Here is a 26,555-nt window from a genome sequence, read left to right on the forward strand (position 1 = left end):
CATCAGGTTGGAGGCTACCCAGACGGAATATAAGGTGTTGTTCCTCCAACCTGAGTGTGGCTTCATCTTTAGCATCGACTTCTCTAACTTCCGCTAATGCTCCACCTCCCCCTCGTACCCCATCTCTTACTTATTTTTATACACACGTTCTTTCTCTCGCTCTCCTTTTTCTCCCTCTGTCTCTCTGAATATACCCCTTGCCCATCCTCTGGGTCCCCCCCCCTTCTCCTTCTCCCTGGGCCTCCTGTCCCATGATCCTCTCGTATCCCTTTTGCCTATCACCTGTCCAGCTCTTGGCTCCATCCCTCCCCCTCCTGTCTTCTCCTATCATTTTGGATCTCCCCCTCCCCCTCCAACTTTCAAATCCCTTACTCACTCTTCCTTCAGTTAGTCCTGACGAAGGGTCTCGGCCTGAAACGTCGACTGTACCTCTTCCTAGAGATGCTGCCCGGCCTGCTGCGTTCACCAGCAACTTTTATGTGTGTTGCTTGAATTTCCAGCATCTGCAGAATTCCTGTTGTTTGTGTTCTCCCAAGTCGCAGTTCTCTTGCAGACTACATCAGGTTTTCCTCCAGAGTTTCCCTGTATTATGCTGCATTCATTTTACCTCTACCCTCTAAGCCTTCCAGGACCTGCTGCAGTGAAGTATCCCCACGGCATGATGTAGTCATCATCATGCTTCACAGTAGGGACAGTATTTTTTCATGATGTGCTGTGTTTGGCTTACGCCAAACATGGCATTTAGTCTGATGACCAAAAAGCTCAAGTTTGGTTTCATCAGACCATAGAACTTCTTCTAGCTGACTTCAGAGTCTCCCACATGCCTTCTGGAAAACTCTAGCCAAGACTTCATGTGAGTTTTTTTTCCACAGTGGCAGATTTACCATATTCTTTCCATGTCTTGATGGTTGACTTAACTGTATTCCAAGGGATATTCAGTGACTTGGGAAATTTTCTTGTATCCACCTCCTGACTTGTGCTTTTTTATAACCTTTTCATGGAGTTGCTTGGAGTGTTCTTTTATCTTCATGGTGTAGTTTAGTTTTTGCTAGGATACTGACTCACCAGCAGTTGGACCTTCCAGATACAAGTGTATTTTTACCACAATCAACTGAAACACCTTCACTGCACACAGTGATCTCCATTTATCTAATTATATGACTGCTAAAGTCAATTGGTTGACCCATGATGATTTGGTGTGTCATATTAAACTGAGTGACTACTTATGCAATCAGTAATTTTGTGTTTTATATTTCTAGTTAATTTAGATCACATTATAGAGATCTGTTTTCACTTTGACACAAAAGAGGGGGGTGAATACTCTTTATAGGCACTGTAGGTCCCGCTCTGGTTTGAATATACAAAACACATCATCTTAAGCTTACCTAAATTGAAATCCATTTGCCATTACTCAGCCCGTCTCCCTAACTGCAGATTTTCTCTTGTTTGTGAGAAGATCTCTTTGCAATTCATTGTAACCTGTTTCATTATTAACAAGACCTCTTAATGTAGCATCATAAGCAAATGTGCTAATTGTGCCATGTGTATTCACATCCAAATCATTTACATATAAAATGAATAAGAGGTCCCAACACTGACCCCTAGGCATCCCACTACTCACAGATCTCCAGTCAAAGAATTGACCTTAAACTATCACTCTCTGCTTACTGTCATTGAGCCAATTCTGAACACTCTTCTCTAGCTCTCCCTGAATACTATGCACCCTAATCTTTTAGATCAGCTTTCCATGGGGGACCTCGTCAAAGTCCTTACTGAAGTCCATATAGACCACATTCAGTGCCCTGCCCACATCTATTCCCTCAGTTATCTCTTCAAAAAACTCCAGAAGATTAATAAGAAATGACCTCCCATGCACAAAACCATGCTATTACTGATCAGTCCTTGACTATCCATGCGATGGTAGGTCTTGTCACTCAGAATTCCTTCCAGTAACTTCCCTACAACTGGCATCAAGCTCACTGGCCTTAGTTCCCTGGCCTGTCCTTGCTACCCTTCTTGAAAAATTGAATAACAGTAGCCACCCTCCCATCTTATGGAACTTTACTAGCAGCTAACAGGAAGGCAAGTATCTTTCCAAGGGACACTGTGATTCTGGCTTCCCATAATAATGTCTGTATGCACTTGATCAGGCTCTGGGAATTTACCCAGTGTGATACACTTCAAGTCTGTAAATACCCCTTCCTTAGGATATGCAAATGTTCCAAGACCTCACTACCAATACCCCTCATTTCTTTGGCATTCATGAAATTCTCCTTAGTAAACACCAAGGAGAAATAGACATTAAAAATCCAAGTCATTTCCTGTGTAGTTCCGTACAGAGGCTGCCCTGATGATCTTTAAGAGGATTTAGTCTCTGACTGGTCATCTTTTTACTTTTAGTCTAACTGACGAACCTCTTGGGATTATCTTTAACCCTGCCTGCAAAATCCATTTCATACCCACTTTTTACCCTCCTGATTACCCTCTTAACCCTGCTCTTAAACATGTTGTATTCATCTGAGGATTCATCTTGTGCCCAGCTGAGTAGAAGTGATGTACTGTTTGCATCCTTTTTTTTCCTGACCAAAGACTTGATATCCGTCAACACTGAGTGTTTCCTGAACTTGGTGTGTCTATCTTTTATCCTACAGGAGCATGCTGTCTCAACAACTGATACAAAACTCTTAAAATTCTTCTTCTTGCTATCTGTTCCTTTCCCTTTAAATTGAGCCACCCAGTCAACCCCAGCTAGATCATACCTAATGCCCTCAAAATTGGCCCTACTGCAGTACAGGACTTTAACTTGTGGACCTGGTTCTATCCTTTTCCATAACAATAAGACACCCTGAGCCAATAGGCTGGTCCTGGACTTATTTCCTGGCATAATTTACATATTACTATTTAATTATTTATGGTGCAACTGTAACGAAAACCATTTTCCCCCGGGATCAATAAAGTATGACTTACAATTTGAAAACTAACAGAATTGTGATCATTGTACCCAAAGTTCTCTCCAACTGCCATTTCAGTTATTTGGCCTTTCTCGTTCTGGAAGAGGAGGTCGAGCATTGCTCATTACTGAATGGGAGCATCAGATTATTGCGTGAGGAAACTGCCTTCATACAATTCTGCATCATACAAATACTGCCGAAGGGTCTGGGCTCGAAATGTTGACTTTTATTTTTTTCCATAGATGCTGCCTAGCCTACTGAGTTCCTCCAGCATTTTGTGTGTATTGCTTTGATTTCCAGCATCTGCAGATTTTCTTTTGCTTGTGATACAAATTCCATCCCACCTTAGCCCTTTGCACTCTGGGGGGGCTAGCCCAGTTGATAACAGGAAAATTTAAATCAGCCACTAACACTGCCCTGCTGTTATGTATCCATGGGACAAGAACAGCAACAGAGTTTTATGATTAAATGTTTTTACTGAGGCTTGTTAGTAATGGTACACACTGGGCAACTTGCAGTGTGGGAGCTATGAATGCGACCGCCAAGACAAAAGACATACATACTCGAAAGCCTGCACCCAAACGACAGTACATAAACTGCATGAAGGAAGCCCAATCAATTCACTGTAAGATCGATTGGCCACATACACTCTCAACACATTCTTACAACTGATCTGAAATGGTACTATCCTCCCCGCTAATGATGGGAACCACAGAGTAATGGAGTAAGTGAGTTAAACTGAGAAAAATGAAATATCTATAGCGCTTGGTAGCAGTCAACTGGCCGGTGCACCCTTCTGGACTGCTGCAGGGAGGCAGATTCTCTCTCTATGCCTTCCTGGTTAGCTGATGTCAATTTTAGTGGGCTGTGAATTTCTAGATGAAGCATTCATTGGTTCATCTGCTGGGACACTGGCTTCATCAGCAGAAGATGATTCTGTAGCTTTCCTGGGCTCCCCTACAGTTTGCTGGCGTATTTAATCCAAATGTCACCAGCAGTTTTCCATCTGTCATCTCAGGTTCTGCTACTTGACTGTGGCAAGCTGGACGATAGCTGCTAGTCAGTTTTCTTTCTGCGAGATGCATGTGTAGATTATGTCTCTGGCACAAAGTATTCATGGCCTTGTGTACAATTATATGTTTGTTTCATGGCCTCTTGCTTGCTGCAATTCTGGAGAGCCGCCCGTATCACATCTGACAATAGACAATAGGTGCAGGAGTAGGCCATTTGGCTCTTTGAGCCAGCACCACCATTCACTGTGATCATGGCTGATCATCCACAGTCAGTACAGATGTCCCCCGCTTTTCGAACATTCGCTTTACGAAACCTCACTGTTATGAAAGACCTACATTAATTACCTGTTTTCGTTAACAGAAGGTGTTTTCACTGTTACGAAAAAAAGGCAGCGCGTGCCCCGAGCAGCCGCTCCTCCCCCGGATTCAGAACTGCATTCTAGCCGGCATTACTTAAACACGTGCCTGTGAGCATCCGTTTGCAAGATAAGTTCTAAGGTATCAGAAAAGCCTAAAAGAGCTCATAAGGGTGTTAAACTTAGCATAAAACTAGACATAATTAAGCGTTTTGATCGTGGTGAACGAAGTAAGGACAAAGTGAGTTTGGCTTGTGAAAGTTGACGAAGATGATGTTGAAGAGGTTTTGGCATCCCATGACCAAGAACTGATAGATGAAGAGCTGATGCAATTGGAAGAGAAAGGATAACAATCGAAACCGATTGCAGCAGCAAACGGACCGAAAGTGAAGTCATCCAGGAACTGAACGTGAAGCAACTGCGTGAGATTTTCGCTGCAGTAATGAAGTATAACTTTAATTTTGAAAGGGTACGTTGGTTTAGGGCGTATTTGCAAGCTGGTTTGAGTGCTTACAAAGAACTGTATGATAGAAAAATGCATGAGGCTAAGCAGTCAAGCAAGCCTTCCACATCAGCCACAGCAGATGACAAACCTCGACCTTTGACATCGAGGCAGGCAGACATAGAAGAAGATGACCTGCCTGCCCTGATGGAAACAGACACTGAGATGGCACCCCAGTGTCCCACCATCCCAACCCCCGGCCGCGGACCGATACATTGCTATGGAGAACGCAGCGGTAGCCAAGATGCACCCAGCACATTTTTAAGAAAAAAGCCGAAATAAACAAATTAATTAATTAGGCATGGCCCGGCACGTAAATGTTGGCCCGGATCAGAGGCAATTGCCAATTGCATCTACTGATCTTTTCCACGGATGCTGCCCGACCTGCTGTGTTCCTCCAGCGTGTTGTGAGTGTTGCAATTTTCTATCCATGTCAGTACCCTACCCCCAATACCATGTGCTCTAATTTTGCCCACTAATCTCCTATGTGGGACCTTATCAAAGGCTTTCTGAAAGTCCAGGTACACTACATCCACTGGCTCTCCCTTGTCCATTTTCATAGTTACCTCCTCAAAAAATTCCAGAAGATTAGTCCAGCATAATTTCCCCTTCGTAAATCCATGCTGACTCGTACCGATCCTGTTACTGCTATCCAAATGTGCCGCTATGTCATCCTTTATAATTGACTCCAGCATCTTCCCCACCACTGGTGTCAGGCTAACTGGTCTATAATTCCCTGTTTTCTCTCTCCCTCCTTTCTTAAAAAGTGGGATAACATTAGCTACCCTCCAGTCCTCAGGAACTGATCCTGAATGTATAGAACATTGGAAAATAATTACCAATGCGTCCACGATTTCTAGAGCCACCTCCTTAAGTACCCTGGGGTGCGGACCATCAGGCCCTGGGGATTTATCAGCCTTCAGTCTCATCAGTCTATCCAACACCATTTTCTGCCTAATGTGAATCTCCTTCAGATCCTCCATTACCCTAGGTCCTCTGGCCACTATTACATCTGGGAGATTGTTTGTGTCTTCCCTAGTGAAGACAGATCCAAAGTACCTGTTCAACTCGTCTACCATTTCCTTGTTCCCCATAATAAATTCACCGGTTCTGTCTTCAAGGGCCCAACTTTGGTCTTAACTGATTTTTTCCTCTTCACATACCTAAAGAAGCTTTTACTATCCTCCTTTATATTCCTGGCTAGCTTGTCTTATCTCATCTTTTCTCCCCATATTGCCTTTTTAGTTATCCTCTGTTACTCTTTAAAAGTTTCCCAATCCTCTGGCTTCCTGCTCATCTTTGCTATATTATGCTACTTCTCTTTTATTTTTATACTATCCTTGACTTCCCTTGTCAGCCATGGTCGCCCCTTACTCCCCTTAGAATCTTGCTTCCTCCTTGGAATGAACTGATCCTGCACCTTCTGTATTATTCCCAGAAATGCCTGCCAGAGTTGTTTCACTGTCATCCCTGCTAGGGTATCTTTCCAGTCAACTTTGGCCAGCTCCTCCCTCATGGCTCCATAGTCCCTTTTGTTCAACTGCAATACTGACACTTCCGATTTTCCCTTCTCCCTCTCAAATTGTAGTTTAAAACTTATCATATTATGGTCACTAACTCCTATTGGCTCCTTTACCTCGAGTTTCCTTATCAAATCCGGTTCATTACACAACACTAAATCCAGAATTGCCTTCTCCCTGGTAGATTCCAGTACGAGCTGCTCTAAGAATCCATCTCAGAGGCACTCCACAAACTCCCTTCTTGGGGTCCAGTACCAACCTTATTTTCCCAGTCTACCTGCATATTAAAATCCCCCATAACAACCGTAGCATTACCTTTGCGACATGCCAATTTTAACTCTTGATTCAACTTGCACCCTATATCCAGGCTACTGTTTGGGGGCCTGTAGATAACTCCCAGTAGCCCTTTTTGCCCTTACAATTTCTCAATTCTATCCATACTAACTCTACATCTCCTGATTCTATGTCGCCCCTCACAAGGGACTGAATTTCATTCCTCACCAACAGAGCCACCTCACCCCCTCTGCCCACCTGTCTGCCCTTTCGATAGGACATATACCCTTGAATATTTATTTCCCAGCCCTCTCTGCTCTCTGCAGTTGGTCAAGTTTTTCTACCTTTGGGTCCACCACAGCATTACTCAGGCCTTTGGATGGCAGTTCTCCTTAAACTTGAACTTAGCCATTGGATCACTGTATTGACCGGAAACATCAACTTGGAAAACTTACGTTTTGTAACTCCAAAACATAAAACTAATTTAAAGGAAAAGACAGAGAGTCAGAAATGTGAGCCTAACTTCGTGTTTTCTTTAAGTAAGGCACGCATGTATCGTGGTAGAGTCATGATGTTTGCACTTATTTTTATATATAATCTGTAATGAATTATTTAAACAAACAAGAATGCTAAATCAAATAACATATTTGCAATATTGCTGAAATACTACTGAAATATTAAATACACAACATTCCTTCCTGCTTAGCTATAAACTCCAACTCAATATGTACACAGAATATTGTATAATACAACTACTATATAGACATCCACAGCATAATAATTTTAAATTATCCCATTCAGGCTTAAATATTAATCGCTGTGAAGATTTCTTACTCTTGTGGGTGAAAGGCCTTGATAAAATGGATGTGGAGAAGATGTTTCCTCTGGTGGGAGAGTCTAAGACCAGAGGACACAGCCTCAGAATAGAGGGGCATCCTTTTAGAAAGGAGATGAGGAGGATTTTCTTTAGCCGGAGAGTGGTGAATCTGTGGGATTCTTTACCACAGGCAGCTGTGGAGGCCAAGTAAATGTAAACTTAAGGCAGAGGCTGATAGGTTCTTGATTAGTCAGGGCATGAAGGGATATGGGGAGAAGACAGGAGATTGGGGTTGAGAGGAAAATTGGATCAACCATGATGAAATGGCGGAGCAGACGATGGGCTGAATGGCATAATTCTGCTCCTATACCTTATGATCTTATAACATTGTTCCAGACAAGGGAGGTCACTCTGCTAAGCAGGTGAGACTTGTGGCTGTGAAAACAATCTCAATTTCTGGGACCGCCTCTGTGGTTGTTGTAGGAGTTGACTCTGAGACTGCAGGAAGTGGTCCTGAGAGCTCTGGGATCTACTACAGTCCTTGCTTCTCTCCCTGTCCCGGCTTCTTTCTCTCTCTTTATTGTGCTCTTTTTATTTCTCATGTTCATTCTTTCTTTTGTGCCTTTTTCTTGCTCGCTCATGTTCTTTCTCTCTCTTTCTTCTCTCCTGTTCAACTTCTAATTTCTGGTGAGTATCTCTGAATTTGCTCATTTCTTGAAATTTCTTCTCTTCCATTTCATAGCACTTATGTCATCCTCCTCTTTCTTTTCCTTCTTTCTAGGATGTGTATCTTGATCTTGGAAAGATGCATTTAGTTCACTGGAGTATTCTCTTATTAATCCTTTGATTGCTCCCTTTACAATCTAATGGCCCCTCTTGGTTTCCTCATCCATAACATCACCTGACAACTCCTCTGTTTACGTATCTCCATTGACTCATTTCTTATTGACTTTCCATTTATCCAGCTAGGCTTTGTTCTTTGCATCTACTGCAAAAAGCAGCTTTTTGTCTCCTACTTGAAGTTCACGCAATAGCCTTAATGCACACAGAGTAGATTCTGCTCTTTATACTCACAAAAGCCAAATGCTTCCAACTTTCCTGAAGCTCCTTGAACTCTCTTCCAGCTTAAAACCAAGCCACATTTCGCAAGTAACTGTTTGATTAACGTATCAGAAGTGCTCTCAGATATGGTGTCTACAAAAACTGTTGCAGTCAGACCACTGTTTTCATCACATTCATGATTCCTCTGAGCAGTATGGTCCTTGCTTGGACCAATATACTTTCCAACTAAAGGTACAAAGGTTGACACCAATACCTGTTTGCCCTCTGTGGGGCAACAGTTCATGGTGTACAGCATGGAGTCAGTTATGGCATCATCCACTACCTTCTTAATTCGCTTTCAATTGACTCAATTGTGGCATGGAAATAATGATAGATCTCCAATCAAGTCGTAGTTGTCTCAATCAATCATGCCCCCACAATGCTGAATCTCCTGTTTTTACCACATACAAACTTATTCTGGTTTGTTGGTTGTTGTTTTTCACTGTTACCAATGTCATTCCCACAGGAATGATCTTTTCTCCAGTATAAGGTCTTAGTTGGATAGCTGCAGGGTTCAGTTTAGTAGCTTTGAAACATAGAAACATAGAAAATAGGTGCAGGAGTAGGCCATTCGGCCCTTCGAGCCTGCACCGCCATTTATTATGATCATGGCTGATCATCCAACTCAGAACCCCACCCCAGCCTTCCCTCCATACCCCCTGACCCCTGTAGCCACAAGGGCCATATCTAACTCCCTCTTAAACATAGCCAATGAACTGGCCTCAACAGTTTGCTGTGGCAGAGAATTCCACAGATTCACCACTCTCTGTGTGAAGAAGTTTTTCCTAATCTCGGTCCTAAAAGGCTTCCCCTCTATCCTCAAACTGTGACCCCTCGTTCTGGACCTCCCCAACATCGGGAACAATCTTCCCGCATCTAGCCTGTCCAATCCCTTTAGGATCTTATACGTTTCAATCAGATCCCCCCTCAATCTTCTAAATTCCAACGAGTACAAGCCCAGTTCATCCAGTCTTTCTTCATATGAAAGACCTGCCATCCCAGGAATCAATCTGGTGAACCTTCTTTGTACTCCCTCTATGGCAAAGATGTCTTTCCTCAGATTAGGGGACCAAAACTGCACACAATACTCCAGGTGTGGTCTCACCAAGGCCTTGTACAACTGCAGTAGTACCTCCCTGCTCCTGTACTCGAATCCTCTCGCTATAAATGCCAGCATACCGTTCGCCTTTTTCGCCGCCTGCTGTACCTGCATGCCCACTTTCAATGACTGGTGTATAATGACACCCAGGTCTCGTTGCACCTCCCCTTTTCCTAATCGGCCACCATTCAGATAATAATCTGTTTTCCTATTTTTGCCACCAAAGTGGATAACTTCACATTTATCCACATTAAATTGCATCTGCCATGAGTTTGCCCACTCACCCAACCTATCCAAGTCACCCTGCATCCTCTTAGCATCCTCCTCACTGCTAACACTGCCACCCAGCTTCGTGTCATCCGCAAACTTGGAGATGCTGCATTTAATTCCCTCATCCATGTCATTAATATATATTGTAAACAACTGGGGTCCCAGCACTGAGCCTTGCGGTACCCCACTAGTTACCGCCTGCCATTCTGAAAAGGTCCCGTTTATTCCCACTCTTTGCTTACTGTCTGCTAACCAATTCTCCACCCACACCAATACCTTACCCCCAATACCGTGTGCTTTAAGTTTGCACACTAATCTCCTGTGTGGGACCTTGTCAAAAGCCTTTTGAAAATCCAAATATACCACATCCACTGGTTCTCCCCTATCCACTCTACTCTACTCTACTCTGTTCAAACTCATTTTGTTGAATGACTGAAATAGCTGAGCCAGTGTCCAATTTCATTTTAATTAATTTACCATTCACTTCTAGTGTAAGCCATATTTCTTGTATATTGTTAGCTTTCACATTGTAAACCTCACAGCTACCCAATCCTGCGTCACTCTCAATTTTATCAGATCTTTTACCAACAGCATGCGGATTAGTGTTCATTTTGAAACTGCAGTTTGACTTTTTATCTTTTTCTCTTCCTTATGCAGTCTATTTGTTTTTATTTGCCTGCCATCCTCTTTGTATTTGTCCTACTTTGTTACATTTTCTGCAAGTTTCACCTTCAAACCTGCATTAGTCTAGTGTACGTGAGTCCCTGCCACAATGTATGTTTGGCCAAGCAGGTTTCTATTTTGACATTGCAGTTTTGTTCATGCTCTCTTTCATCCTGACTATGACCTAATTGCGTCTCTGGCTGCTGTTTCCATTGATACAGCTATTTCAACTGTTCTTTTTCATGTAAGTTGTGCTTCAGTTTGGGGGCATTTTTGAATGCTTCCTTGAAAGATTCCACAATCTAAATGATCTTTCAGTGCATCATTAAGCCCATCACTGAACTGATAATGCTCAGACAAGTTTTTCTATTCAGCCACATATACTGAAATGGACTCCCCTTCCTTTTGATTCCATTTATGAAACCTAAAGTGTTCTACAATCAAACAATTGTTTTGGTTCTGAATGTTCCTGCATTACTTTCACGATATCAGACAAGCTAATTCCGGCTTGGTTAGAGCAGTTAAGCTTCTAAGAAAACTGAATGCCTTTAAACACAATGCACTCTGCAAAACTGGTACTCACATCTCATTGGTTATTTCATTTGCTTCAAAATGCTGCTCAATTAGCTCAGTACACATGAAGTAGTCATCTGACACATCAATCTTTACAATGTACCTAGCCACTTCTGCTCTTTTTTTAAATGATTATTATCACCTGGCACCTACCAGTGAATTCTTCAATTTTTTAACTCAATCCTCTTTCCTTTTACAAAGAAAACGAAGAAATAAAACATATGCTGCACTTTTTTTAAACTAATATCTCACTGCGCTTCAACAGATAGTGATCTCAGGTTTGTTTAAAATTTCCTCATTGCACTATTATGGTTTATAACTCCAAATCATAAAACTAATTTAAAGAAAAGATGGACAATCTGAAATGTGAATCTAACTTTGCAATTGCTGCTCGGCCTGATTAGCATTTTCTGCTTATAGTTGAAATTATAATTGAATTGTATTTTATTCACAGGTGGATGAAGATGAGCCCCTCTTTCTTAGTCTAATCAGTGACCTGTTCCCGGGTATACAATTGGATAGTAGCACCTATGTGGAACTGCAGGCAGCTGTTTCTAATCAGTTGGAAATCGCAGGATTAATCAATCATCCACCATGGAATCTTAAACTTGTTCAGGTAATCAAGCCACACACATAAAATAGTTTGATATTTTATATAGACAATAACCAAATACTAGTGTCTTATAAGTTTTACAAAATTATGCACCATTTGGAAATTTCCAGCCATGTTCTTCTACTTTAACAAAAAAGATTCATAAATAAGCAAATTAGTGAACAAGTGAAACTACAGTCCAACTTCCAATCAATACCTTTAATTTGATAGAGTACTTGCTTTTGTTGTACATCATCCATTCAGTGAAAGAGTTGTACTGACACCAAATTTGAAAATTGGAAAGTAATTATTAAATTCAAATGCAAATAATCTCATCTTAATTAATTTATCCATTGGTACATTGAAAGTAGGGTCAGTGATTTAGGTCACAAAAGTATTATGCTTGGAATTTATAATAGCCTGTTAACTTACCAAACAAATCAACTTTGGGATGTGAAGGTAAACTGGAGCAACAGGAGAGCATGCCACAGGATAAATGTGCACCCAAGCACAGCACCCAAGGTTAGAATGAAATCGAGGTCTCAGAAGCCATGTGGTAATAGTGCTACTGTCGATCTGCCTCTGTACCAGAGTCCTTCAGGTTTAGACCTAAGCAATAACTGTCAACCACAGTTTACTTAAAAGTACATACTGTTTATTAGCAAGCTTGCATGCTCAATTGAACTACAGAGCCTGGAAAAATCTGCCACCCAAGTGAGCCCAGAATACTGTTTGGAGCTGCTGGTATACATTGTTATCACATATTCTGATAGGAGTAGACAGAGAAGCTTCTCACGTAACAAACACTTCTTTGTTTATACATTATTCTCACAGCACTACTTGTCGAGCTGCCAATAAGTCAGTTCGGTTTTAGCCCTTTTAATTCTGCATATAATTCCTCATTCCCTCCTTATGTCATTCCATAACAACTAGGGTTATCAATGTTGGGGTTCTTGTTCATCTTAATTCTCATATTCCTGTAAGAAGGGTGGATAGTAACCCTTGGGATAAGCCAAAGGGTTTTCCATGTCATCATAGCCTCCATCCTCATCATTTGCACCTCGGTCTCTCTGCGGTCCCCTTCCTCTGGGAGGACTCTTTGTATAAATATCCCTATGGGTGTAGAGCAAAAGTACCAGCTGACAAGGGGCCATAAACATCAGAAAAGTGCAATAAGTATGAGTACTCCTGCAATGATGATAGCATAATGTAGCAGTATACTGCGCCATCCTGCGAAGATGCCACTGAAGGGCCACAATCCCCCTTTTGAGCTAAAGCCATGTAGGTCGGCCCCAGGGTGGCACTAAGGTGGTGCTAGCCTCAGCAGAAATTACAATAGCACCACCAAGAAATTAACTAAAATTTCACATACAAATTGCAGCTGCTTTGCTTTCTCTGTATAGTTTTGAATACAGCTTGTTTCTCCGGTTGATCTAGTGAAACAGCACCCTCAATTACCATAGCACCCACACAGCAATAAAGTTATCTGTGCTGGTCTAAGGACATATCCACTCTACTCTTCTGCTTATTCGTTCGTGAACATCGTTGTCAATGTCTTGCCGTTGCTGTCCTCAGATCAGTTAAGCTGATCTAAGATCACTTAAGGTGGTGATGTCACTCACTCTCACTCATGCGAGAGATTGATAGTATACATACATTGTGCAGGATCCAGGCTCAGATCCATGGTCTCGCGAGACTAACGGATGACACACACACACACACACACACACACACACACACACAGTGCTTTTACAAGCTAGCATCGGCCTGGCACGTGCATTATTTTGGCTGGCGTGAAAAATGGATCGATTTTTAGTGAGAAAACAACCTCATCCAGAGGAATCAGTGGTGTCTCAGCCTGAGCCTCTCTTAATTGAAAGTGACTTGCAGGAAGAAGTAAGTAGGGATGAGGACGACAGCAGTTTATCAAAGGAGTGTGAGGGCGAAGTAGAGGAACAAGAAATGGAGCGGGATTCGGAAGAGAACGTGGTTGAAGCTGCTCTTAGTGCTAATGGGAATACTGTTAGTAATGTTAGCCAGCAGCCTGAGGAAGGACCCCGTGGGCTAGCATTGAAAGAGTACCCTTTGCAACAGTTTGGCAATCAGCAAAGGAGTTTTATTTGTGTCTGGTTTGACCTGTGCTCCTGGCTGGAATATGCGATCATGAAAGATACTACATTCTGCTTCACATGCAGGCATTTCCTGTGTGGAGGACATGGGTTCCATTCTGAGTCTACCTTTACTGTCACCGGTTACCACAACTGGCAGAAAGCTACAAGAACCCACCATGTAAGTGCAGCTCATAAGTTTGCTATGGAGGCATGGGCCGAATTCAGATTGAGAAAACAAGATGGTTCAAGATTGGGAAATATGCTTGATAAAGGACATGCAAAGATTGTCCAAGAAAGTCGTGAGCATATGAAAGCAGTGGTTGAGTCTCTACTACGCTATACTGTGTGCCAAGGCATTGCCCAGCAAGGACACTGAGAGGATGATGGATCTGGCAATAGGGGAAACTTTGTTGAGTTGCTCAGTGTAATTGGGCATTTTGATATGACTGTAGCTTAAAAAAAAAAGGACAATCCTGGAAATGCAAAAAAACACCCAACACGATATCCAAAATGAAATTATGGGTATTATGCAGATAAGGTCAGATGTCAAATAAATGCAGATAACAAGGAGGCTGGATATTTTGCCATCATAGTGGATGAAAGTAAAGACTTGAGTAAAAAGGAGCAAATATCAGTGCTGGTGCAGTATTTGAATAACGAAACAGTGCTTGAAGAATTCTTGAATTTCACTCCAGCAGAAGGGTTAGACGCAGAGTTGCTTTTTAAAAGCATTGAACAGACACTCGCCCAGTGTGTTATTGATAAGAACGCGTGTATAGGTCAGTGTTATGACAGGGCGGCAGTGATGTCCGGGTGCAATAACAGTGTACAAGAGAGGTTCAGGAAAGAGGTCCTGCAGGCATTATATATACACTGCCATGCTCACAGACTTAACCTTGTTTTAGTGGATGTTGTGAGCAAGGTACAAGTGGGTGAGTTCTTTGAAACTGTGCAGCTGCTTTACAGCTTCTTTTCAAACTCTTTTGCCCACGATCTTTTCATGAAGAAACAGAGAACTGGGATCAACTGCACAGCCCGTGGAGTTGAAGAAATTGTCAGATACACGCTGGGCTTGGCAGTATACAGCTTTGTGGGCTAGAAGGAAATCACTCCCTGCCATTCTAGCTACACTACAGGATATTATGGGGCAACCAAATGCACGGAGGAAAACAGAGGCCAGAGCTGTAAATGGACTGATTGACGAGCAGTTTGCTTTACTTCTCACTCTGTTTGAGGATTTATTCCGAGTCACCAAGTTCATATCAGATCAGCTACAATCTCCCAGTTTGGAGCTTTCATCCGCTGTGGATTGGCTCAGTCTGTTATCGATGCACTCTCAGCAAAACAGGGAGAGGAATCATGGAGTGAAATTCATTCAAGAGCTAGGGACCTGTGCATCAAGGCCAGTATACAGAGCAGACCACATGAAAGGAGACAGGCTCAGCCACCCCGCCACCTACATGATTTTGTTGTTGAGGCCGAAACTGAATGCACACCTGTCACATCCTCTGATGACCATCGCAAGCACTGTTTCTATCAGGTTATAGACAGACTTCTGACTGAATTGAAAAGACAGTTCTCAGTTGAGACAGGGGGTGTTCTGACTGGAGTCTCAGCATTGAATCCCAAACACAAGCTCTTCCTAGACAAGAATCGTCTTTAGCCAATGGCCCAATACTATGGAGTGACTGAAGTGAACCTGACGGCAGAGCTACATCAGGTTCAGCATCTGCTGGAAACAAAACAAAACCAAGGACAGACAGTGAATGACACAGTGGAATTTCTAGTTCTAATGAGACCCTACCGCGATGCACTTATAGATTTATACAAACTAATAATCTGCATATCACTGACTCTGCCTGTGACATTTGCCTCATGCGAACGGAGTTTCTCTTGCCTCAGACGCCTCAAAAACTACCTAAGGAATAGCAGCAGCGATGCTCGGAACAGCAACTTAGCCCTGTTGGCCATAAACAGCCGGAGGACTAAGGCACTTGACATCCAGAAAATCATTGATGCTTGTGCCACCAATCATAACAACAGACAGATTGTGCTTCTCTGGAAACATCAATGGTGAGTGCAGTTGATTTTTTAAAAAAAAATATGGGCCTGGACTAGCGCTGATTATAATTATTATTTTATGGCAGATACCCCATAGTCCTTATGTTTTCTGCAAATCCTAAAATATTACATTTACTGCTATTAAGCCTACTGGTTTTGCTTAGACTTCCAAGTGGTGATTCTGTTGATTTTTGTTTTAAATTCAGTAGCCAAATTAATTGAGATATTGCATGGTCAGAGTACGATTTGTCCAACTCCTGATAAAGCCTTGCATCTGTTGTTTGCCTTATTTGACTTTAATAACAGTGTATCTTTTGGCATTGTCTGTCTATGTAATGCGAATAGCAGTGGACATTGTGGGTTAGTGCTGTGTTTTTCAGTTGAAAAGCATGCATTTGACGCTGATTGCGGGGTTGGTGCATGATTTATGTTATGCGCTGTGGGTCGGATGCCCTGTTGGTTTGTTTGTTTATGCTCTGTGTAGCCCAGGTTGTCTCGGATGCTGTTGACACTGTCACAGTTCACTTCTATATTAGATCTATCAACTGCTGTTGCTTGTGAATCAACAGAGGCATTTATAGTAGGCACATAATGCTTGAAACTGACTTTTGAACACCACGCGTCTGGCCTTGCAAATACATATTACATATAGTACATCCCTCAGCACCACTGAATAACTCAACCGCACTGTAGCACCAGCAAGAAAAAATTTCTGGCGCCACCAGTGGTTGGCCCCAATTTTCCGGATTTATTTACCTCCTTTTGAATGTGAATGGAGAGAGAGATAATGTTCTCTGATTCATCTGGGATGTAGGTGCAGAACTCTAGTCCCATTATGGCACATGCACCTCTTTTTCAGCCAGAAGAAAATCAAGGGTCATTCAGTTCTGTAAAATAGTCCGTTGTTGTGCTATCATTTCAGCGGTGATGGCCCTTAATCTTAATCTTGAACGCCATCCAAGCCTTAATGGTACTATTGGCCATCTTCTCCAAAATTGTGGCCAAGTTGATAATTTCCCTTGATTTGCAGGCCGCCCTGTAGAAGGGGAAAAGTATCATCCAGAAGCACTCCAGTTGTGAGATTCCTCGCTTTTTCCATCAGAAAGAATGGTGCCGGTCCAGGGTGTTCAGCATTTGCATGTGGGGTACAAGATAAGCCAGGAAGCAGCATCCCATCCAATTTCTGCTTTCTTGTTGGGTGTCCTATCAACTAGCTGTCTCTCCTGGGAGCCCTTTCCCCGCAAACCCATTGAGTTCCATTCAAGGGGCGCAGTGGTTCAGCCATTGTATAAATGGCACAGGTGCTACTGCCCAGAAAATAAGTCCCCTTACCTTTGAAATTACAGTAGAAGATAGTATTTATTGGTTAGTCAGATCTAACAATGGTGGAGGGCCATGATGTCTGACATCCCCATTAGATAGCTTTTTCCAGAGCGGAGGACGAATGTACCAACCATCAAAGCAGTGGCACCCACAGTCTCCAACCACATCACTGGTGAAATTTTGGGCCTCACTAGTCTGAGTGTCATTAGAAAAGGCACAGACTGACCATTGTTCACTGCTATTCAGCAGAACGGCTATAAGGGGAACCCCTATCTTCCCATGGGGAGGAATCGCTGCACACACCTGCAAGCAGATGAGTTAGTTTTCTCAGAATAACTATAGCAAAGCAACAGGAAGGTGTTTGGCTTGGTTACTACAATACAAGTGCTTAAGATTACAAGTATAGACAGTTATAACTTAGTCATGAATGCACACTTTTGACATGTCCTAGATATGTCCATTTCAGAAGTCCTTGTAGCTTGACTGCTGTCGGAGTGGTTAGTAACACTTGGTAGGGCCCTTTCCAACGAGGCTCAAGCTTCTTTCTAAAATGATTCTTTATGAGAACAAAGTCCCTGGGCAAACACGAAGTTCATTTTCCAGTTCCTGTCCTTCTCAGTGGGCCTCCTTCACCTGTGAATGCAGAACCTGGAGAGATTTGGTTAGTGCCAGGATATACCCTATAATTTCATTCGACGTTTGATTCAAGTCCATCTCAGGTAATTTTGCGGTCGGCAAGGCAGCCTTTCAGGGAGTTCTTAACAGTGTGCCATATACTATTTCAGCTGCCGACAGACTATGTTTGGTCTGATAATGAATTCTCATCTAGAACAAGGCTTTTGGTAGCACTTTGAGCCAATGTTGACCAGTTTCTTGTCCTAATTTAGCCAATTTGTTTTTCAGTGTCCCATTCGCCCTTTCAATCAGGCCAGCGGTTTGCAGTCTTTGGGGGCAATGGAATGTCTGTTTAATACCCAGAGCCTGGCATAGCTGGGTATTAACCTCGCCCACAAAATGAGGGCCATGGTCAGATACAACTTGCTCTGGTACCCTGAATCTGGGAATAATTTCTTTCAACAAAATATACACCACGGTAACTTTGTTATCTGTGGTGGGATATGCTTCAATCCATCTACTAAAAACACAAGAATTACAAGACAATACTTATAACAGTGCATGTGCGGTAATTCGATATTATCAAGAGTAGTTGGCAGAAAGGGCATCTTGACAATGGGGTATATTCCTTTGGGCATGGGTGTCTTTTCCTGGATTATGTTCTTGGCATATCAGACATCGTCTAGCAACATTCTCTGCTACTTTCTCCAGGTCCATCTTCCACCATGATTCCAAACATTGTCTTACCATTCCCTCCTTGCCAAGGTGAGTACTGGTATGCACAAAATCTACAATATAGCCCAGTATAGTTTCAGGTACGCAGACCTGATAGGCAAGAGTAAGCCAGAGGTCCTCAGTCGGTGAGGAAAAGCATCCAGCCGATTCCCAGGTGGCTTTCTCTTTTTCAGAGGCGTCCCTCTGTAAAACATGTACATCCTCAATTCCAGGCATACCCTTTGATTCGGAAATGGGGGATTCAGATTTTCCCCGACAATTCATCATTTGGGAAGCAATCAGTGCTTCAGTAAGGGCAGCTTGTTTCACAGCTGAGTGAGCTCTGTTGTTTCCTCGGTGAATCTCAGTGGTAACTTTAGTGTGTGCAGAGCATTTAATAATGGTCAATTGTGAAGGAAGACAGATGGTGGATAAAAGGATGTCATTGTAAATTTTATTAGTGATGACCATACCGGGGTGGGGGGTAACATAACCCCGAGCTTTCCAAAGTTGTCCAAAGTCACGATCGACTCCAAGGCATATCTACAGTCTGTAAAAAAAAATATTAGCCAGTTCCCCAGTGGCTAAGTTGCATGCTCTAGTGAGTGCAAAGAGTTCAGCTTGCTGCGCCGAGTGAGGAGTAAGAAAGCAAGCGGATTCCATGGTTTCTATGTCGGAAACAACAGCATAGCCTGCACGGAGCTGGTCTTGGTTGTCTATGAAGGAGCTTCCATCAAAATAGAAGACTAAGTCCGGGTTAGTGAGGGGGACGCCAGTCATGTCAGGTTGGACTTCTGTCAGTTGGTGATCTATTGTTGCACAATCATGGGGCGGTGAATCTAGACACTCAGGTGGGCATTCTAAAAAGGTGGCTGGATTCCCAGTATAATGGGGGAAAAATGGAGAAGGGGGTTCTGTATGAGAAGGACCTCATATCTAGTGCGGCGGAAGTTGACAAGGCCCAGGAATTTACACATCTGAGTCGGCGTAGTGTATTAACAATGGGAGTTAATTAGCACAAGTCGAGGGCTGAATCTGGTACCTTCTGGTCTATTAAGATCTGTACTACACTGGTGCCACACGATAACAAAACCTTTCAGAAACAAAAAGTCTTTTTTCTCTGACAAACTAACACACTATATTTTTTTAAAAGTATAATGCACTGTCCTTATATTGTTCAGAATTGGACAACACCAAAAATTAACCTTTCCTCACAAGGAAAGAAAACAAATATTAAAATATAGAAGATTGCTCTAGCCACCCACTGAAAATAGAACATATAACCCCCCACCTTAAATTCCTTCATATACCTGTCTAGTAGTCTCTTAAATTTCACGAGTGTATCTGCCTCCACCACTGATTCAGGCAGTGAATTCCATGCAACAACCACTCTGAGTAAAAAACCTTCCTCTAATATCCCCCTTACCTTAAAGCCATGTCCTCTTGCATTGAGCAGTGGTGCCCTGGGGAAGAGGTGCTGGCTGTCCACTATCTATTCCTCTTAATATCTTGTATACCTCTATCATGTGTCCTCTCACCCTCCTTCTCTCCAAAGAGTAAAGCCCTAGCTCCCTTAATCTCTGATTATAATGCATATCCTCTAAACCAGGCAGCATCCTGGTAAATCTCCTCTGTACCCTTTCCAGTGCTTCTACATCCTTCCTATATGGAGGCAACCAAAACTGGACACAGTACTCCAAGTGTGGCCTAACCAGAGTTTTATAGAGCTGCACCATTACCTCATGACTCTTAAACTCTATCCCTCGACTTATGAAAGCTAACACCCCATAAGCTTTCTTAACTACTCTATCTATCTGTGAGGCAACTTTCAGGGATCTGTGGACATGTACCCCCAGATCCCTCTGCTCCTCCACACTACCAAGTATCCTGCCATTTACTTTGTACTCTGCCTTGGAGTTTGTCCTTCCAAAGTGTACCACCTCACACTTCTCCGGGTTGAACTCCATCTGCCACTTCTCAGCCCACTTCTGCATCCTATCAATGCCTCTCTGCAATCTTCTACACTATCCACAACACCACCAACCTTTGTGTTGTCTGCAAACTTGCCAACCCACCCCTCCATCCCCACATCCAGGTGTTAATAAAAATTACGAAAAATAGATGTCCTAGAACAGACCCTTGTGGGACACCACTAGTTGCAACCCACCAACCCGAATGTACTCCCTCCACCACTACCCTCTGCCTTCTGCAGGCAAGCCAATTCTGAATCCACCTGGCCAAACTTCCCTGGATCCCATGCCTTCTGACTTTCTGAATAAGCCTACCGTGTGGAACCTTGTCAAATACCTTACTAAAATCCATATAGATCACATCCACTGCACTACCCTCATCTATATGGCTGGTCACCTCCTCAAAGAACTCTATCAGGCTTGTTAGACATGATCTGCCCTTCACAAAGCTATGCTGACTGTCCCTGATCAGACCATGATTCTCTAAATGCCGAGAGATCCGATCTCTAAGAATCTTTTCCAACCGCTTTCCCACCACGGACATAAGGCTCACTGGTCTATAATTACCCGGACTAACCCTACTACCTTTTTTGAACAAAGGGACAACATTCACCTCCCTCCAATCCTCTGGTACCATTCCCGTGGACAACGAGGACAAAGATCCTAGCCAGAGGCTCAGCAATCTCTTTCCTTGCCTCATGGAGCAGCCTGGGGAATATTCTGTCTGGCCCCGGGGACTTATCCGTTCTAATGTATTTTAACAACTCCAACACCTCCTCTTCCTTAATATCAACATGCTCCAGAACATCAACCTCACTCATATTGTCCTCACCGTCATCAACTTCCCTCTCATTAGTGAATGCCGAAGAGAAGTATTCATTGAGGACCTCGCTCACTTCCACAGCCTCCAGACACATCTTCCTACCTTTATCTCTAATCAGTCCTACCTTCACTCCTGTCATCCTTTTGTTCTTTACATAATTGAAGAATGCCTTGGGGTTTTCCTTTACCCTACTCGCCAAGACCTTCTCATGCCCCCTTCTTGCTCTCCTCAGCCCCTTAAGCTCCTTTCTTGCTACCCTATATTCCTCAATAGACCCATCTGATCCTTGCTTCCTAAACCTCATGTATGCTGCCTTCTTCCACCTGACTAGATTTTCCACCTCACTTGTCACCCATGGTTCCTTCACCCTACCATTCTTCATCTTCCTCACCGGGACAAATTTATCCCTAACATCCAGCAAGAGATCCCTAAACATTGACCACATGTCCATAGTACATTTCCCTGCAAAAACATCATCCCAATTCGCACCCGCAAGTTCTAGCCTTATAGCCTCATAATTTGCCCTTCCCCAATTAAAAATGTTCCTGTCCTCTGATTCTGTCCTTTTCCATGATAATGCTAAAGGCCAGGGAGCGGTGGTCACTATCCCCCAGATGCTCACCCACAGAGATCCGTGACCTGACCCAGTTCGTCACGTAATACTAGATCTAGTATGGCATTCCCCCTGGTCGGCCTGTCAACATACTGTGACAGGAATCCGACCTGGACACGCTTAACAAACTCTGCCCCATCTAAACGATTGGAATTAATCAGGTGCCAATCAATATTAGGGAAGTTAAAGTCACCCATGATAACAACCCTGTTATTTTTGCACCTTTCCAAAATCTGCCTCCCAATCTGCAACTCGGTATCTCTGCTGCTACCAGTGGGCCTATAGAATACCCCCCCCCCCCAGAAGAGTAGCTGCTCCTTTCCTGTTCCTGACTTCCACCCATACTGACTCAAAAGAGGATTCTGCTACATTACCCACCCTTTCTGTAGCTGTAATAGTATTCCTGACCAGTAATGCCACCCCTCCTCCCCTCCCCCCCCATCCCTTTTAAAGCACTGAAATCCCAGAATATTGAGAATCTATTCCTGCCCTGCTGCCAGCCAAGTCTCTGTAATGGCCACAACATCATAATTCCATGTATGTTTCCAAGCTCTCAGTTCATCACCTTTGTTCCTGATGCTTCTTGCATTGAGGTACACACACTTTAGCCCTTCTACCTTACTACCTTTACACCCTTTATTCTGCTTCTTTTTCCTCAAAATGTTATGTACTAAAATTTAAATGAACTTTTCCCCTTTAGATGGCCTCTGTGGTTTGCTTTGGAAGACTGAACTATGGCACTTCTTCCTGACAAGGCCACAGATTGTTAATACAGCTACAATGATAAATAATGAAAGTCTTTATCTGATTTACAGCTTTCCTAGAAATACTTTGTCTTTGTAAACTACTAACTAATTTTAAATGGCTTTCTGAAGCTTGGGTGGATTCTGACCAGTTCATATTGTTGACTTTAACCCTGTCGGCCACCTTGCTGGGCAGGGCTTGGAGGAGGAGAGTACGGTCCTGTGGGGACTAGTTCCCTGCTGCGTACAGCAGATCTCCCGATCATGCAGAGTAAATGGCGTTAAAGCGTTCTAGGAAATCTCAGGGGTCTCACATTTCCTGGGTTTACACTCTAAGACCTTAGTTATATCTATGGAGGGGGCCAGAACGTGGAACAAAGCATCCAGTATGTTTTCAATCATCTGCAGTTCAGTTTGCCCGGTCGCGATTAACTGGTCGTAATTGCGACGTCCGAGCCGACTGGTGAACTGTGCCCGATTAGTAGGAGTAAGGGCGACCATAGCCAGACAAAGGGAACAAATATCAGGAGTTAGCAGAATAAATAGTCAGGACAGTTTTTAAATAATTACAGAACCCTTGGGGGTGGACCTTTTTGTCAGGGGCAGCATTCCGTATACCACCGAGTTTGGAAGGGGTCCAGGGCTGATGGATTTGCATAGTAGGTGCTTGTCACGCCACTCTGGCTTGTGGGTTAGGAACTGTCCTCATGAACAATTGATACTGAGTCTGTAAAATCCCAGTAAAACCAATGACCTTTGTTCAGGGGTCCAGTATGGGTGAAGTCCAGTCTGACTGCGCGTGCGGGCAGAAACAGGTATTGGACTTCCCAACCATCCTAGAGGAACTACATCGGTCGGTGGTGGTACAATGACTCTCGAGTTGGCAACTGAGGCACCAGGGCGAGAATCATATGGGGGCGACCGTGGTCAAACAGGCGCCGATGCAGCTGTGGCTGGTACAGCGAGATTATTATTCGCCTTACCCATTCCCAGTCATCGGTATCGTTTGGGGAATCGGTCGTTATGTCTAAATAGAGGCGGGGTACCCCAGAATTGTTTTTATTTTCCGTTTCCTTTTTCCCTTTATTCCTTCTTCCATGGCCAGTATGTTTTGTTTCTGATACAATTTCTTTCCCCTTCTCCTTTGTCTGTTTCTGTCCCTTATCCCATTCTTCACAAATCGCTCTGAACTCTTGCTAGGATTGCCTCTTTTATCACGTACATTTATCCCTCTTCACTTAACATTATCGGTCCAACAATTTAATTTATGTGTTATGTACCCCTAGGGTTCATATTTTCTGTGGACTGTCACTTTAAAACGTCGGTAGAATGAGACTGACTTTTGGACATTGTTTGGGGGGGGAGGGGAGGGGGAGAGAGAGAGAAAGAGAGAGATAGATATTTGATGGACAATCGATGTTATGGTTTCTCTGCAGTGTGTTTACACTTATACAAGGACGCTGCCTGCTTGTGAGTTCCTACAGAGGGCAACGAGCAGCTCGTGGGTCGCCATGGTGACCGAGGGTGGCGTTATTTGATGGACAGCTGGTGTTCAGTGTGCTTAGATAAATACAAGGTCAGCTGGTTGTTAGCCAGACACACATGGTTTTGGACACTGGATGACCTTTGTGTGCCCACAGAAAAGTGGGTTTTGGAGGATCGATCAGGAGAATCGAACAGTGACTCTCGCAGTGTGGAAAAGGTGTGACCGGTGGGAAGTTATCAGTGTGACCAACCCTTGCCTGGGTTGATAACATAATCACAGAAGATGGTCTGCTTTTTGTGGTCACATTCGGTGACTTCTAAAGGATTTTGGAAGACAACAGAGGATTGATGGCATCGGCTTACCTGAAGGATTAAACACCTCTCTCTCTCTCCAACATTATTGAACTCAATAACACAAACTGAACTGACTTCATTTACCCATCATCGTAAGACTATCTATTTACCTCCTAAGCTTGAAGAAGCTTGGCTTTTATATATTTCCACACATATATGCATGAACTTAGCTAACCTGTTTGATTTATCTGGTTATATATTACTGTATTGTGTAGTTACTAATAAGATAGCTTATGTTAACAGCAATACCAGACTCCAACTGTTTTCCATTTCTGCTGGTTCTTTAACCCGTTGCAGGGTACGTAACGCATGTCTGTCTTTTATTTCTGCCTTTTGTTGCCATCGGCCAATCAGGCGACCATGCTCCTTCCCTTCCTTCCCTTTCCATATTTCTTGTTCTGCCTGCCGTATTAAATTTAAATCAAATGTACCTCCTGCAGGCCAATTGTCTTTTCCCAAATATTTAGACAATTGGTACGGCATTGGTCTCAGTTTCTTTTCATTGTCTGGATATTTGTCTATTATTTTCTGTCATGGACTACTCCCCCTCCCCCCCCCCACCCACTTTGCCTTAAGTGCGCACCCATCATATTCCTGGGAACTCAAACTACATGTCTCGACTTACCCAAAGACTCGAAATTCTCAATTATTCCGGAGGACTCGAACCACCCGTCTTGATTTACTATTCCCTTCGGGTCCCGTCAGTGGATTTTCCCTGCCAAAATGAGGGAACAAACAGTCATCAGAGAACTGAGAGAAACCAAGTTTAAACCTTACCTTGTAGGCCCATTCGTCTCTGATTTACCCCAAAGGTCTGTCCGTCCACTTACTCAATTTTGACGAGGGGTCTACCACATGTTGGGATCCTGCTCGTGCCAAGATGTTGATCTGCCTCCCTACCAGAGGCCTTTAGGTTCAGACCTAGGGAATAACTGTCAAACACAGTTTACTTTAAAGTACATACTGTTTATTAGTAACCTTGCATGCTTAGTTGAACTATAGAGCCTGGGAAAATCTGCCACCCAAGTGAGCCCAGAATACTGTTTGGAGCTGCTGATATACATGGTCATCACATATTTTGATAAGGGTAGACCAAGAAGCTTCTCATAGGACAAACACTACTTTGTTCATACATTATTCTCACAGCAGGATTTATCAAACTGCCAATAAGGCAGTTAGGCTTTAGCCCTTTTAATTCTGCATATAATTCCTCACTACCTGCTGTGCCATGATTCTTTATTCTAAGGAACACCCTGCCAAATCAGCAGCTTAGACCCCACTAGAAGCTAGTCAAATACATACCAACGTCTTCAGTATGCGTGATTACTGCTGTAATAGTGTTAATGCACAGAACAGGTCCTTCCAGCCCAACAGTCACACTGCCTAGCAACTCACCTATTTAACCCTCGCCTAATCACAGGACAATTTACAATGACCAATTAACCTATTAACCAGTACAGTTTTGGAATGTGGGAGGAAACCAGAGCACCCTGAGAAAACCCATGCGCTCACTGGAAGGATGTACAAGCTTCTTAGAGATGGCGTCGAATTGAACTCCGAACTCCAATGTCCCAAGCTGTAACAGCATCACACTAACCACTACTCTACCATAGCTGCTGAAAAATCATTTCCAAGGGGTCTTTAGCAGAGAGGTTGTTGGCAGCAATCTTACTGGAGGCATCACTATGGTGACAATTTAATGTTTCAGAGAACTTGGGCCTGGAGTCCCAGACATGCACTTGGTAAATGAGCTTAATTTTCTGAAGTCTTCAGAAACACCATATCCTCTCATTTCTTCTCTTGTGAGCAATGTATCCACAGCTCAGATTTTCCATGGATGTAATATTCAATGAGAAGACTTTAGGCCGCATTCTCATGCCTGTACTGCTTTCTCCTTTGAATTTAAGATCACATTGATTCTCAATTTCTTTGCAAGGCATTTTTTACAAGAGGCTGCAGCAAAATCTCTTCAAGGTCTCACAATCTGTTGCTCATTACAGCATCTGAAAATTA

General features: G+C 43.2%; 1 protein-coding gene across 1 annotated transcript in view; it reads left to right on the forward strand.

Moving 5' to 3' along the window:
* LOC134357440 (dynein axonemal heavy chain 8-like) overlaps positions 1 to 26,555 on the forward strand; it is a 1,088,497-nt gene that overhangs the window by 663,985 nt on the left and 397,957 nt on the right. The window contains exon 49 of the mRNA XM_063069028.1: positions 11,593 to 11,754. Coding sequence (XP_062925098.1) covers positions 11,593 to 11,754 — 162 coding nt within the window. The remainder of the gene's footprint in view (positions 1 to 11,592; positions 11,755 to 26,555) is intronic.

This window comes from Mobula hypostoma, chromosome 2 (assembly GCF_963921235.1).
Source record: "Mobula hypostoma chromosome 2, sMobHyp1.1, whole genome shotgun sequence".
Taxonomy (NCBI): domain Eukaryota; kingdom Metazoa; phylum Chordata; class Chondrichthyes; order Myliobatiformes; family Myliobatidae; genus Mobula; species Mobula hypostoma.